The sequence below is a fragment of the Bos mutus genome, chromosome 9, assembly GCF_027580195.1.
Source record: "Bos mutus isolate GX-2022 chromosome 9, NWIPB_WYAK_1.1, whole genome shotgun sequence".
Taxonomy (NCBI): Eukaryota; Metazoa; Chordata; class Mammalia; order Artiodactyla; family Bovidae; genus Bos; species Bos mutus.
The window spans coordinates 68,366,820-68,380,124 of NC_091625.1; the positions used below are offsets into that span (position 1 = coordinate 68,366,820).

The 13,305-nt window shown below is 35.9% G+C and overlaps 1 protein-coding gene across 9 annotated transcripts in view; it reads left to right on the forward strand.

Moving 5' to 3' along the window:
- Nucleotides 1-13,305, forward strand: part of L3MBTL3 (L3MBTL histone methyl-lysine binding protein 3) — a 104,867-nt gene that overhangs the window by 17,127 nt on the left and 74,435 nt on the right. For all 9 annotated transcript variants that reach the window (XM_070376654.1, XM_070376658.1, XM_070376657.1 and 6 more), the window contains 2 exons: nt 4,847-4,963; nt 12,829-12,940. In XM_070376654.1, the coding sequence (XP_070232755.1) occupies nt 4,862-4,963; nt 12,829-12,940 (214 nt within the window). In that variant the 5' untranslated portion in view covers nt 4,847-4,861. The remainder of the gene's footprint in view (nt 1-4,846; nt 4,964-12,828; nt 12,941-13,305) is intronic.

The window sequence follows — 13,305 nt, forward strand, 5'->3', positions numbered from 1 at the left end:
GATAGTGCCAGATGATAATTAAAGAAAATACAAAGGATAGTATTTCTAAGTACTAAAAAAATTTGCTTAACTCTTAGAAGCATAATTTGTTGGCATGAAAAGACGGTATGTTTGTATACAAGATCACATACTTACAGAAGACAGAAAAAGAGGAAAAAGGTGTCATAAAAACAGCTTCTGTTAAAATAATATTGGCTTCTGGTTGTTCTACCTGATTAGGAGATGATGGAAAAAATGCCTAATCTATACCAGCTGTTCATAATTTATGTGATAGTGACTTCAAAATTAGATGAAGGAAAGGAAGGTAGTGAATATTTTTATGCTATAGAATTTTATACAAAATCTCCATAAACTTTAGACTGAGATAATGGATGAAAACTATTTTTATAAATGTTAGATATGTGCTTACAGGCAGAATATACTATATAACATTACCAGTGTATTGTATGCTAATTATTTCCTAAAATATATAATAAACATTTACTGCAGCCTTTGTACAATTATAGCTTTTAGATTTCTCTTATTTTTCTATTCCTCCTCCTAGTCACAGACAGGATTTTGCTGTTGTAAATTTCATACATTTATGGTTTTTAGGTAGGAAAAGACCAGAAATCTATGTGTTGGATATGTGTCTCGGTGACATTTTGTTAATAAGCATATATTTGGTGGCATTTTATTAAAAGGATACATGTGGTACTAATCTATATACATCAAGAACTTCGGACCTAGTGAGCTGGTTTCTGGATTTTCTTGTTCCAGAAAGTAAAATAAGGAAAAGTAGCCTTAGCCAGATTCTTGAGGGGATAAGAGTTTGAAACAGGAAGACAGTGGTTGAAGAAAAACACCAGGGTCAGAATCAGGCTGATCTGGGTTCAATCCTGACTGTGTCACCAAATATGATTCTGGGTGAGTTACTGAACTCTGCAACTCACTTTCTCCAACATCAACTAGAGGGATAATAGAACCCATCTTTCTGTGAGAAAGAAGGAAATGAAATAAATAATTTTTATAAATTATCTAATGCTTTGAATCCTTTTTTGGAAGAAGATGAGATTGAATTAATAAATTTACAATGTTTCTTTTTGCAAGATCACTCAGGGTTTACCTCATTTATCCACCAGGAGGAAAATTATACTATCACTCTATCAGGAAAAAGTTGCCACTCCTACATTATTTAATAGGGAAGTCAGGTTCATTTCTTTTGTTTATTTAGTGAGATAGGAGTCATAGAGAACATCAGTATGAGTCTTAATTTATTTCTTATTTTTACTGCTTTTTAGATGGATTCTTCTCGGGCCTTTACAACTTGAATTCGTGAGTGCTAAGTCTTTATAGCTCACATTATAACTCAGAGAAACACAGGGTTGTTTTTTTTTTTTCCTATTGAGTGTTTAAGATGTATAGAATGTAGGATAATAACCACTCTGGACCCTTCACTCCTCTTCGCAGTTTTCCAGGATGTTGCCAGTCTTGTTTCACCACTTTACCGCTTAATTAATTTGTAGCAACTTCCTCACCTTGTAGCATTTCATTTCACAATTTTGATTTGTATCTCTAAAAATACATGGAAGGCCTCCTCTCTTTAAAGTATGTATCATCTCTCTAAAAAAAGCAACTGTATTTCCCTAATATCATCAAATAGTTGGTATTTGTATTTCCCCTCCTACCTAATCATCTTTTTTTTAAATAATTTAAATCAGGGTTGAAACAAGATCTATGAAATACAGAATATGATTGATTAGTTACTATGTCTCAATCTAAATTTCAAATTTCCTCTTTCGTTTGCTTATTTATCATTCCTTAAAAACTTTTTGTGTGCGTATGTGCAGAAAACAACTTTTTAATCTTGTGTAGCAATGGCTTTCAGACTTTTGGGTCTCAAGTCCCCTTTATGCTCTAAAAAATGAAAAAAAAACAAAGACTATTGTTTTTATGTGTTACATTTATCAATATTTACTGCATTAGAAATTAAAATATATTGGTTATTTATTACTTATAACAACAGTAAATTGATTACCTAAGTGTATACAAGCACACTTTTTATGAAATATAAGGATAATTTCCAAAATTTAAAAGAAAAGGTGAGAAAAGTAGCACTGTATTACATTTTTGCAAATCTCTGTAATGTCTGCTTAATAGAAGACAGCTGAATTATCCCATCAGTTTCTGAATTCAGTCAGTTTCAATACATTGTTTTGATTGAAGCATGTGAAGAAAGTCTCCTTCACACCGGTATCGAGTTGGAAAAGGGAGGAATATTTTAAGATTTTCATTTAATGATGGATATTCTTTAGTATTATACCAAAACTTGCCATGTGGTAGTTTCTTAAAGGTCAGTTGCAGTGTGCAATTTGAAATCTTATCAATGAGTTTTCTGTATTCTGTCACTTTAAAATCACATTGGCCTGTCCTACATTCTGAATGGACCCTTTAACCATGCATAATTTTGTAACTTTAAGCGTTGGTTGTTTGGAAAATACTACCTAACTGAGTTATGACATATTTCATTATTAAGTATCTTTAAAGGTCATTTTCATGAATATCACCATCCATCTCCTTGGAAAAGTCTATAGCTATTGGGAAGCTGTCAGGCTTATTGTGGTACATACAGGTTTTCCAAAATGTTCAAGTTGTATCATTACATTAGTAACATGCTGTCAGTGTTTTCCTTCATATGACAAACTCTTCATTTATTTTTGACAGTGTATTTTCCAGATATCCAAACTTGAATAAACATAATTTTTAAAGTAAAAGTGGGATTTCAAAGGAAAAAACAAAAAACAGCTTGTTCAGCTTGCCTCTCAAACAGTTCACAGGTACTTTGCCTGGAGACAGCCATGGTACTTTGGCATGCCTGAGCTCTGTGTGCATACTCCTCTTTCATCAGACAGAATATTAAAAAGATACGTAGTCAAATATCAAGACTTAATACAGTTTATTATTTTACTTCATCAGAGATGGTCTTTAGTGAGTCTGGCATTTGTTGACTCCTACTGAAATGACTCCTACTGTACCTGAGTGCTTCTGCTCCAGCAGGTTTACCCACTGTTGCTTTGGCTCATCAGTGTAAATATCAGCATAATGAAAAAAGGCAAATAATGTGCTAGTATTTTTATGAAAATAATTTTGACTTCTTGGACCTCTTGAAATTCCCAGAACAACTCATATCTTGCTTCTTACATCTTTTTGGTGTGATTTTACATGTTCTTTTGTCTATGGTATTTCCTGTGAATAGACGTGATCACATCAGATTTGATGTAATTTTTTCCTGGCAAGACTGCTTCATAGATGGTATTGGCTTGGTAGGTATTCTTAGAAGGCACTCATGGTTATTGTCTAGAGCCATTATTTTTAAAGTTGCAAATGGTTATGTTTCAGTTTTATCATTCCTTCTTATTAGGAATCATAAAAAATCAAGAATTTTTTTCTAAAAGGAAGCTTCCTTTCACCCATGATTTGGTTTCCCTGAGATATAGTTCTTATTGATCTCATGTGATACAGTCAGGATAAATCCTTATTTCTTTTCCCCAATAATGAATTAGTGGTTCTCTTGTATTCTCAAAAGGAGATCAGTGAGGTGTTCTTGATTGGTTGGTTTTGAATATCGTTGTGAACTCTTAATAATTTAAACTTATTTGATATGTTTCAAGTCACTGCAGCTAATATCCTTACTTTGGCCAACAGAAGCCTTTTCAGATTGGTCTCTGAGTCCTTTTGGTATGAACTCTGCTGTCTTTGATAGCTTCCTTGCTTTTTAATTTGATAAGATGTTCCTGATTCATCTTGCACATTTCCTGCTGCCAGTTAGCTCGTTCTCTGGGAAGACCTGGGAGAAATGGCATTTAGAGACTACAGTCTGAACACTAGGTGATTAATTTGGACTGGTGGTTGTTTTCCAGAGTTTGTCTGGGCAAAGCTAGAAAATATGCATATTTCTAAAGCAAAGTGCATCATGGAATCATAATGATACTTCCATTCAGATTTAGGACGCATTGATCTTTGACCACTTGTCAGTGACACCAATGTAATTACTTACTTGTTTTATCCCATACCACAAAGACAGCAGCCTCAGAGTAACAGTATCAATACTGCCACCAGTGGGTATATGATTATGAAAAAGTTTGTTCTTGAATTTTTTTTTTAAATGAAAGAAAGTTAAAAGTATTATCACCGTGTAGCTACCCAAACTGGTTATCTTAACATAGCCCTATTATGTTTGCTGTACATTTTGAGACTGTTTTCCTATTTCTAAGAACATCAGTTTGGCAGCTGTTTCAACGAAATTAAATAAATAAGTTTATTGAATCAATCATACTGTGTATTCGTTGTGTTGATAGAACAGACTTAATTGACAAATTTAGTGTAGATGGCATTCAATAATGGACTGAATTTTCTTGTTCTTTTCATCTTCTTTTTTTAAATCTAAATGGCCTTTCTTTTCTTTTTCAACATTTTATATTGGGTACTCTCCTTTATGCACATCTACTCTCTTTTCAAAGTCTTAGAGGGGGAAGAAAAAACTTAGAGGGTGAAGAATTCTATCCCTGTGTGATCAAGACTTTCTGTTTTAAGTGAGTATGCTATGAAACAGTGAATTCCTTTTCTAACAATGGCAAAGGTTTACCATGGTACTTTTTGTTTAAACTAGAACTTATTTTCTCCTGTAATATACTTTAGATTACACTCGAAAAAATGTTTCTGAAGCAGGTATTTCTAAATCTCTGGATGTGGGACACTGTGACCAAGAAAATTATGTAGTTAAGGGAAACTGAAGGAATGACCACTGAAATAAAAATTGATTTGCATGTAGACTATGTGGTACTATGCCCTTTTTTTCCTTTTCCAGGTTAAAAAATAAATCATGACTGAATCTGCCTCTAGCACAAGTGGTCAAGAATTTGATGTATTCAGTGTTATGGATTGGAAGGATGGAGTAGGTACATTACCAGGAAGTGACTTAAAGGTAAGCGGTCTGTATTGCATACAACTGTATATGTGTGTATATCTGTTTGTGTTTATTATTAAAATGAATTTGAGCACATATGTGACATAAGGATTAAAAGCATTAAGCATAGGTGTGTGTAGGTGTATTCAGTTGCTTCAGTCATGCCTGACTCTTTGCTACCCTATGGACTGTAGCCTGCTGGACTCGTCTGTCCATGGGATTTTCCCAGCAAGATTACTGGAGTGCGTTGCCATGCCTTCCTCCAGGGGATTTTCCTGACCCAGGGATTGAATCTGCGTCTCTGGTGTCTTCTGCATTGCAGGCGAATTCTATACTGAAGCACAGGGGCTATAGTTTTGTATGATACTTGTTCCTCTGCCTCTCAAGACAATACATGGCTGGTAGATTGGCAGACGCCTTTGTCATTTGGGGTGGGGGACTAAGAAATCCTTCTGCAATCTGTACTCATTTTGTAGAAATTAATGTATAGTTTCAAGGAAGATCGTTTCAGGATTTCTATGGCTAATAAATTTTAAGAATGGCAGACTTAGAAGGCCTAGCTTTGTATATGTTTTGTAGTGATGGGCTTTGTAACTGAAGTGAAAAGCTACCCTCCCTGTGTCCTAGTTATTTTATGTAAAAACTGGATAAAGCTAAAATACTGAATAAACAGGACTGTTCACCTCTCTTAAATTATTTATACTGTAAACTGTGAATATGGATTTTTGTATAATCACTTGTTCGGAAGCTGGTGCTTCCTGTAAATGAGACTGCTTTTGTAACAATGAGAACTCTCTTCAGAGAGCAGTGCTTGAGTCTGCTCCTTTTCTAGGTGCTCACCCTGCCCCCTTTTCCCCAGCACCCCCTGCCTCCGCCTGAGCCACTCCAGGACCACACCTGCTGCCCCATGGAACAGGGTTGTGCAAGCACCCACCTCTCATTTCTAATTTGCTTTTGCTCTGATCCTATCTCTGGGACCTTGAACCTGTCTGTGGCCCTTTAGACTTCGTGTTTGTACTTGGTCACTTAGGTGTTTGAACTTCTGATCTCCCTGACTGTCTCTTGGCTTACCTCGCTAACGCTTGTCTTTCCTGTCTTGACTAGGAATTCATGCACCCTAATATTGACTTCTTGGAATCTGCTCCCTTTTAGTGGCTACTTGACAAGTACCTGAGCCAAAACTTTTCTAGTTGATCCTCAGTGGTGAGATTTGGACAGTCTGCTTGTTGTTGGAAAAATACTTAGATTTTAGTTGGTTTTGGTTTAATTAAGTGCTGTGTGCCAACATATCTATCTGAGTTTAGCTTAACAAAAATATTGCAGTGAGGTTTAGTGAAATCTGGGAAGACTATCTGGTTTTTAGTGTTAGTTTTCTGTGACCTTGAACAAGTCAGTTAATCTCTTTGGGGCCAGTTTCCTCTTTAGTAAAATAAGGAATTAAATGAATACCAAGGATTTTATCTGCTCTAACATTCTCCAAATGTTCATCTGGATTAGATATGATGGAAATAGAGTGCTGAAAATTTTGAGAAAGAACAACTGTTTGAGATTCTGATAGTGTCAACCACATACTAGCTAAATGAGTTTTGTTTAAATTGAACTTCAGAATCTTTATCTGTAAAATGGGGATATAGGATCTATGTCATAAGCTGGTTATAAGGATTAAAAAAAAATACGTGTAAAAAAAATTAACAAATTCTATCTTTTCTTGCTTTATGGTGTATTATGTAAACTACCTTTTTTATTGTTTCAGAGTCTTATTTTTCTTGTACATTTTTATCCTTTTTCTTCTGAATGGCTTTGTGTGTGTGTGTGTGTGTCAGGTGGATGATGAAATTTATACTTTTTTTTCAGTTAGATTTTAATAATAGAGTGACATCTCCATCCCTGAGAAATTTAGATTGCCTGAAGGTTTTTAAGCAATGGATTTTAGGAATTAACCTATTACTTTTATAAAGGTAATCAGGTAATTAAGCCACTTAGTGGGTATTATAAACTAGGTTATTTGATTTGACTTTTAGACTCATCTAATTACCTGGGTAATTGCCATGTACCCAGTTTACTTTATGTGCTGTTGACAGTTTGATATCCCACTTAAAAAAATAATTTAAAAAACATTTTCTACTTTAGAACTCCTTTTATCCAAAGAGAGTCAAAGACTCACCAGTTGATTATATTGCTTAGGACTCACTTGCTCTTCATATTAAAATTTGAGTTGCTTAGGAGATCTAATTGAGAAATTTATTTTTTCACAATTAAGTTATTGGAAAGAATTTTAAATAAATCATGAAATTTACTCTCCTGCATCATACTTTGCCTATTTGACCCTAGAAGCTCTTCTTTTTTTTAATGGATGAAGGTATGTGGCTTTCCTAATGTGCAGTCACTAAGACAACCAGCTGAAGTTAATTCAGGAAATACATAGAAGTCAGTTTCTTTTCATGGGAACAGGTTTTTATATGCTTCAGTTTATTGCCGTTTTGGAAGAACTTTTCTCTGTAAAAGCCTCATGATTGCTGGCCAATCAAGTTACATCACTCTTCTGCTTAAAATCCTTAGCAGTTTCCTGTATCTTTCGTGATAAAGTTCAAACCCCTTAAGTTCACCACAAAAGGTTTTTGGTGGTCTGACCATTACTTTTCTCCCCAGCTGCATCTTGTTTCACATCTCCATGCCACCTGGTTTCCTTTCCAGCCCAGTCAGCTCATTCACACCTTGGTCTCTTTTTACTGGTCCCTGTTGCTGGAGTCCCCATTCCCCACTTCCCACTGGGCTAACCAACCCTTATAGGAAGCAGAGTGCAAAAGCTCCTTTTTTGGGTGCAGTAGCAGAAAGAATAGAGAACTTATTCTCTGGTGAGCTCTTTGTTTCTTGTGCTTAGTTGCTCAGTTGTGTCCGACTCTTTGCGACCCCATTGGCTATGTGGCCTGCTAGACTCCTCTGTCCATGGGATTTCCCAGGCAAGAATACTGGAGTGGGTTGCCTTTTCCTTCTCCAGAGGATCTTCCCAACCCAGAGATCGAACCTTTGTCTCCTGTGTTTCCTGAATTGCAGGTGGATTCTTTACACACTGAGCCATCAGGGATTGGCCCTACGCCTTTTACTTTAAGTCACTTATTTAACCCATTTGAGGCAGTTTCTGTCACTGATGTTAGTTTACAGATGAAGTAAACAGAGGCCTGGGGTGGTTAATGTCACTTGCTCAAGGTCAGACAGTTAGTTATTGGTAGAACTGGGTCTTAAAACCAGGCTTTTCTGATTTTAAAATGGATTCTCTTACACTGCTATTCTTCAGTCTAACAAGAGAAATGTTTTCATATCAAAAGAGATGAAAGGAAAATGTTAACAGCAGTTTAGAGGCAGTATTATGTTAGCTGGAGGGATCAGGAGGGTTTTGGAAACAGATGTCACGTGAGCTTTCAGGTGCCTGAAAATAGGTAGGAGTCTGTGAGGACTTTTTGGGACGGGGATGGGAGAAGGGAGAGAGAGGGACATTCAGAAAGGGGGTCAGCATCAGGAAGTCCAGTATTAGGGGAGACCAGGAAGTGTCTGCTGGTCCTCTTGTAGTCATTAATAAGACATTTTCACTTAAACAAGCTTTGGAAACTTTACTGTTGTCTCATTTGTTCCTTTAAAATGCACATTAGTGTTTGTAGATTAATATCTCAGGGCCAGCTGTAAGAGCAGGCAGGCGACTTAAGTGGTGAGGCTAGTGGAAAGATGCACGGTAGGGCTTGCTGTCCCTAAGCAGTTCTCTACCTAAACTTCTTATATGATTTCCGAAATTGATCCACAGAGAATTATTCCTCTGTGTCATAAGGATTTAGCCTTCCAGCATCCCTCAGTAAAATGTCGGTACACTCCCAACAGTGATAGCATCTTATCTCGAAAGAATAGTTGCCACTTAACCGGGAGCAAGACCCAGCAGCAGTGATGCAGAAACCCAACTGGAAAATTCACTACACTCTTTGTGCAGGGTTTTGCCTTGTCTTGATTGGCGTTCAGAACACTTTAGTTACTAAATATCTTTGCCCTTAAAATAGATTGGTAAGTAGAACTCAACATTTATTTCAATGTAGTAAGTAATAAAAACAGTAATCTCAGCAGTGTCTTTTAATGATCTGTTATTAAAGACAGGCACAAATAGGCTAAAGATCCTTTGTCTCTATAAGCAAAAATAAAGAAGAGAATGAATCAAAGGTAGTTTAAGCCAAGACAAACAAGTAAAACCTTCTCAACCCCTTATATATTTCAGGCATAATTGTTTTCTGATTGACCTATATGTATCCACTAACAGAAGAAGTTAGTCTCAACTGATATGCTTGATTTGCTTTATAAAGCCCTTTTATAAAGTTTGTAAATTTTTGCATTCTTGATTGTAGAATAGAGTCAGTTGCTATTTTTTTTTTTACTGCTTTTAAGGTGTCTAAAAGAACCAATAACCTGGGGAAAAAAGTGATTTTATCAAGTTTCTATGGTTCTAGCAGCATTCATAAAAATGTTACCAATTTCAGACTTTGAGCATATCATAGGATACTTTAAAAATACTTTGAGGTTAATGTTTTATTATAAGTTACAGGTGTACAATTTAGTGATTTGCAATTTTAAAAGGTTCTAGTCTACTTATAATTATTGACATTGGTTATATTTCCCCATGTTGTACAATATATCCTTATAGCTTATATTGTACCTGATAGTTTATAACTCCTAGTGCCTTACCCCCATGTTGCCTTGTCGCCTTTCCCTCTCCCCACTGGTAACCAATAGTTTGTTCTCTATATCTGTAAGTATGTTTCTTTTTGTTATATTCACTAGTTTGTTGTTGTTTTTAGATTCCGTATATGAGTGATACCATAAAATATTTGTGTTTCTCTGTCTGACTTGTATCACTTATCCGTGTTGCTGCATATGGCAAAATTTCATTCTTTTTGTGGCTGCATAGTATTCCATTGTGTGTGTGTGTGTGTGTCGTATCACATTTTCTTTATCCATTCATCTGTTGGACACTTAGGTTGCATCCATGTCTTGGCAGTTGTAAACAATGCTGCTATAATCATTGGGGTGCAAATATGTTTTAAAATTAGTGTTTTGGGTTTTTTGATATATTCTTAGGAATGAAACTGTTGGCTCATATGGTAGTTCTGTTTTTAGGTCTTTGAGAATCTTCCATAGTGTTCTCCACAATGAGTACACCAAGTTACAATCCCACCAAAGTATAGGAGGGTTTCCTTTTCTCCATATCCTCGCCAAAATTTGTTGTTTGTGTCCAGTTTCATGATGGCCGTTCTGACGGTTGTGAGGTGATGAAACATACAACGACAGTGGTTTTGATTTGCAGTTCCCTGATGATTAGCGATGTTGAGCATCTTTTTATGTGTCTATTGGCCATTCGTTGTCTTTTTTGGGAAAATGTCTATTATGTTCTTCCGCTCATTTTTTAGTTGGGCTGTTTGTTTTTTGGTGTTGAGGTGTATGAGCTGTTTAGATAAATAGATTAACCCCTGTTGCTCATATCATTTGCAGGTATTTTCTCCCATTCATTAGGTTCTCTTTTCCTTTTGTTGACGTGTACTGTGCAAAGCTTTTACATTTAAATAGGTGCCCCCTTTGGGCTTTTATTTCTTGTGTGTTAGGAGATAGATCCCCCGGAAATATTCCTATAATTTATGTCAGACAGTGTTCTGCCTGTTTTCCTTTAGGAGTTCTGTTTTGTTTTGTTTTGTTTTTCCCCAGCGGTATAGGATGCCTTTAAACTTAATGAACCCTATCCACAGATAAATCAATGTCTGCCCTTAACCATAATTTTGCATTTATTTGATGTGATTTATCAATCCCTGAAGTCCATCCATGGGTCCCCGGCTTACAGGAGTTAACCGTGTTCCTAAGTGCATTGTATCTTTACTTTGTGCTTAGACTGTAGGTCAGTTACTGGCAGTGAATATTAGGAGAAGGAAAAGATAACTAGAATTAAATGTTGTTCTGTGGGAATATTATCTTTTAACTTTAAACGTGAGCCTAAAACTCCCAGGTGTCACAGGTCTGAATTTTGATGTGAAGATCCATTCAGCTGCACTCTCTTTCTCAGCGTTTGAAATGCCAGTGTGTAGTTTAGCAGCAGTCTGGAAATTTGAACCACAGAAGACTTTCTGTGCAATGTAAATGTTTTGTACTGTTTCCCACATTTTGTATTAATATTTATCAAAAAGCTTAAATTAACATCAGCATATAATAAAAGTAAACTTACTTACCTGGGCTAATGCTAGTTTTTTAAAAATTCCATTCAGAATTGATTTTCCACCATCATTTTTAACGTCATTAATTAATAATCATGATGGCTTGACTTTTCTACTCTTGCCCAGTAGATGGTACTATCAGCTTTATTTTCAAATATTCTGGTTTCAATGTTGATCATTTAAAACTTTATTTTTTCCCAACAAGTGAAGTTATTTTTAGCTCTTTCCTTCCCAATTGACTTTTTACCACCTCTTAAACTGACATTTTTAGGTGAATCCACAGGTTTAGTGTATGCATGCTACCTGGGAACTTGTATCTGAAATATATAATAGGGAGAAAACATTTTCACTTTCCATATGTCACTTGTTCTATCTAGAAAGCTTTTAATAATTGTGGACCATGTGCAGAAAATTGTTCAAGGTGCTATTTTCACCTGGTGGAAAGAATAATTAGTTGTAAATTTGGCTGAAGATTTTTCTGACTTGTAGACTGAATCTAGTTTGATAAAATTAATCATTCTGTTGGCATGTTGACCAAACAGATTTTTAATTGGAAAATAGAAGGCCTCATTTTAAATACTGCATATTTTCATGTTCATATATTTCTGGGAGCGATCTAAGAACTTTAAGCCAATGTTTTATGATCCTTTTGAATTTTGAGCTTTCTAGCTCTTTGTCCCCTGGTAAAATTAGTGAATCTCCTATGTCATTCTGTTTTATGGGAAAACAGAAGGAATACAGGGTAACTTTGACTCTCATGAATGTGAGTCAACCTAGCTGTTTCAAAGAGGATGGGGCCCCTGCACACAGGTAGTGGTTCAAAGCTTTCAACACATTATGCCCAGTATGATTCCACAGAGGATGCCCAGGAGATTGCAGAAGAATATTTGGTTTGAGGCTTGCCATGAGATGAGGTGAGAGGAAATTTTCAATATTTGGGTTCCAGAATACCCATGAAATCAAAATGCTCTTACTTTTTAGTGGTAAACTTGGCCTGAGGCTAGTAGACTTGTTCAGATCTCTCAGATATTACCAGTTGTTTGGGAGGACTAGAAGTGAATGACTATAATGGAGAATTCTAAAGAGCAGTGAAAGAGGAAATATAGAGCCTGGGGGGAGTCCCATGACTCATGCTTCAGCCTTCCTTCTTCACATCTTGGAATATGGAGATTGGATGTACAAGTCAGAATTTCTAAAATGGTAATTTTTCCTGCTCTTTGAACTAGGTGATCTTGGGTGAGACAAGTTGATTCCTGGGAAAACAGTAATTCTGCTTTTACTAACTTTAATTATTAAATAAAACGTAATATGAAATGTGAAAAAAAAAAAAAGCCTTAGCCAAAAAAACAGTATTTGAAATTGAGAGCCAAAGAAGTGAGCTGGCAACTCCACGGGACAGTGCAAAGGTGGTGGCTTGTTTTGTTAAGAAGTGCTTTGCCGCGTTGTTCTGTTCCCTCTTCCCGAAATTCCAGATTTTTTAAATGCAAAGGTTTTCATCGTGGTAGTGAGTTTATCTGGATATAATTGGGGCTTATCTGAATATAATTGTTGAAATTAACTCTTAAAATGTAGACTCTAAGTGTCAGCCTTTAAATGGTGACAGTTCTGAACACTTTTATAAATTCTGCCTCTTTCTTCTGTTGCTGCTAGTTCCGTGTAAATGAGTTTGGAGCCCTGGAAGTTATTACAGATGAGAGTGAGATGGAAAATGTTAAAAAAGCAACAGCAACTACAACTTGGATGGTACCAACTGCTCAAGAAGGTAAGAGTGGGCCATCTGCATTGTCCTTTCTCTTTTTTTTTTTTTTTTGGAGAGTTTTTAATGTAAGACTAAGGTTTTATAATAGGCTGAACTTTGAAAATCCTGGGTGATCTTCATGTCACATATTCTTAGGTAAATTTCTATAATGAAACTGATATGGAACCAGCTTTAATATTTTTGAAATAACTGTAAAGTGTCTTCTTTCCTCAAGCCAGATCTGTCATAGCACAAGGTTAATTGAAAATTACCAAGTAAATTCATGTTGTAATAGCCTACCCAGGTGATTTAGCCAAAAGCCTGCCACTTTTTTCTCATCTGCTCCGATGGTTGTAACTAACACCTATATGCTGATGACTCCTAAATCT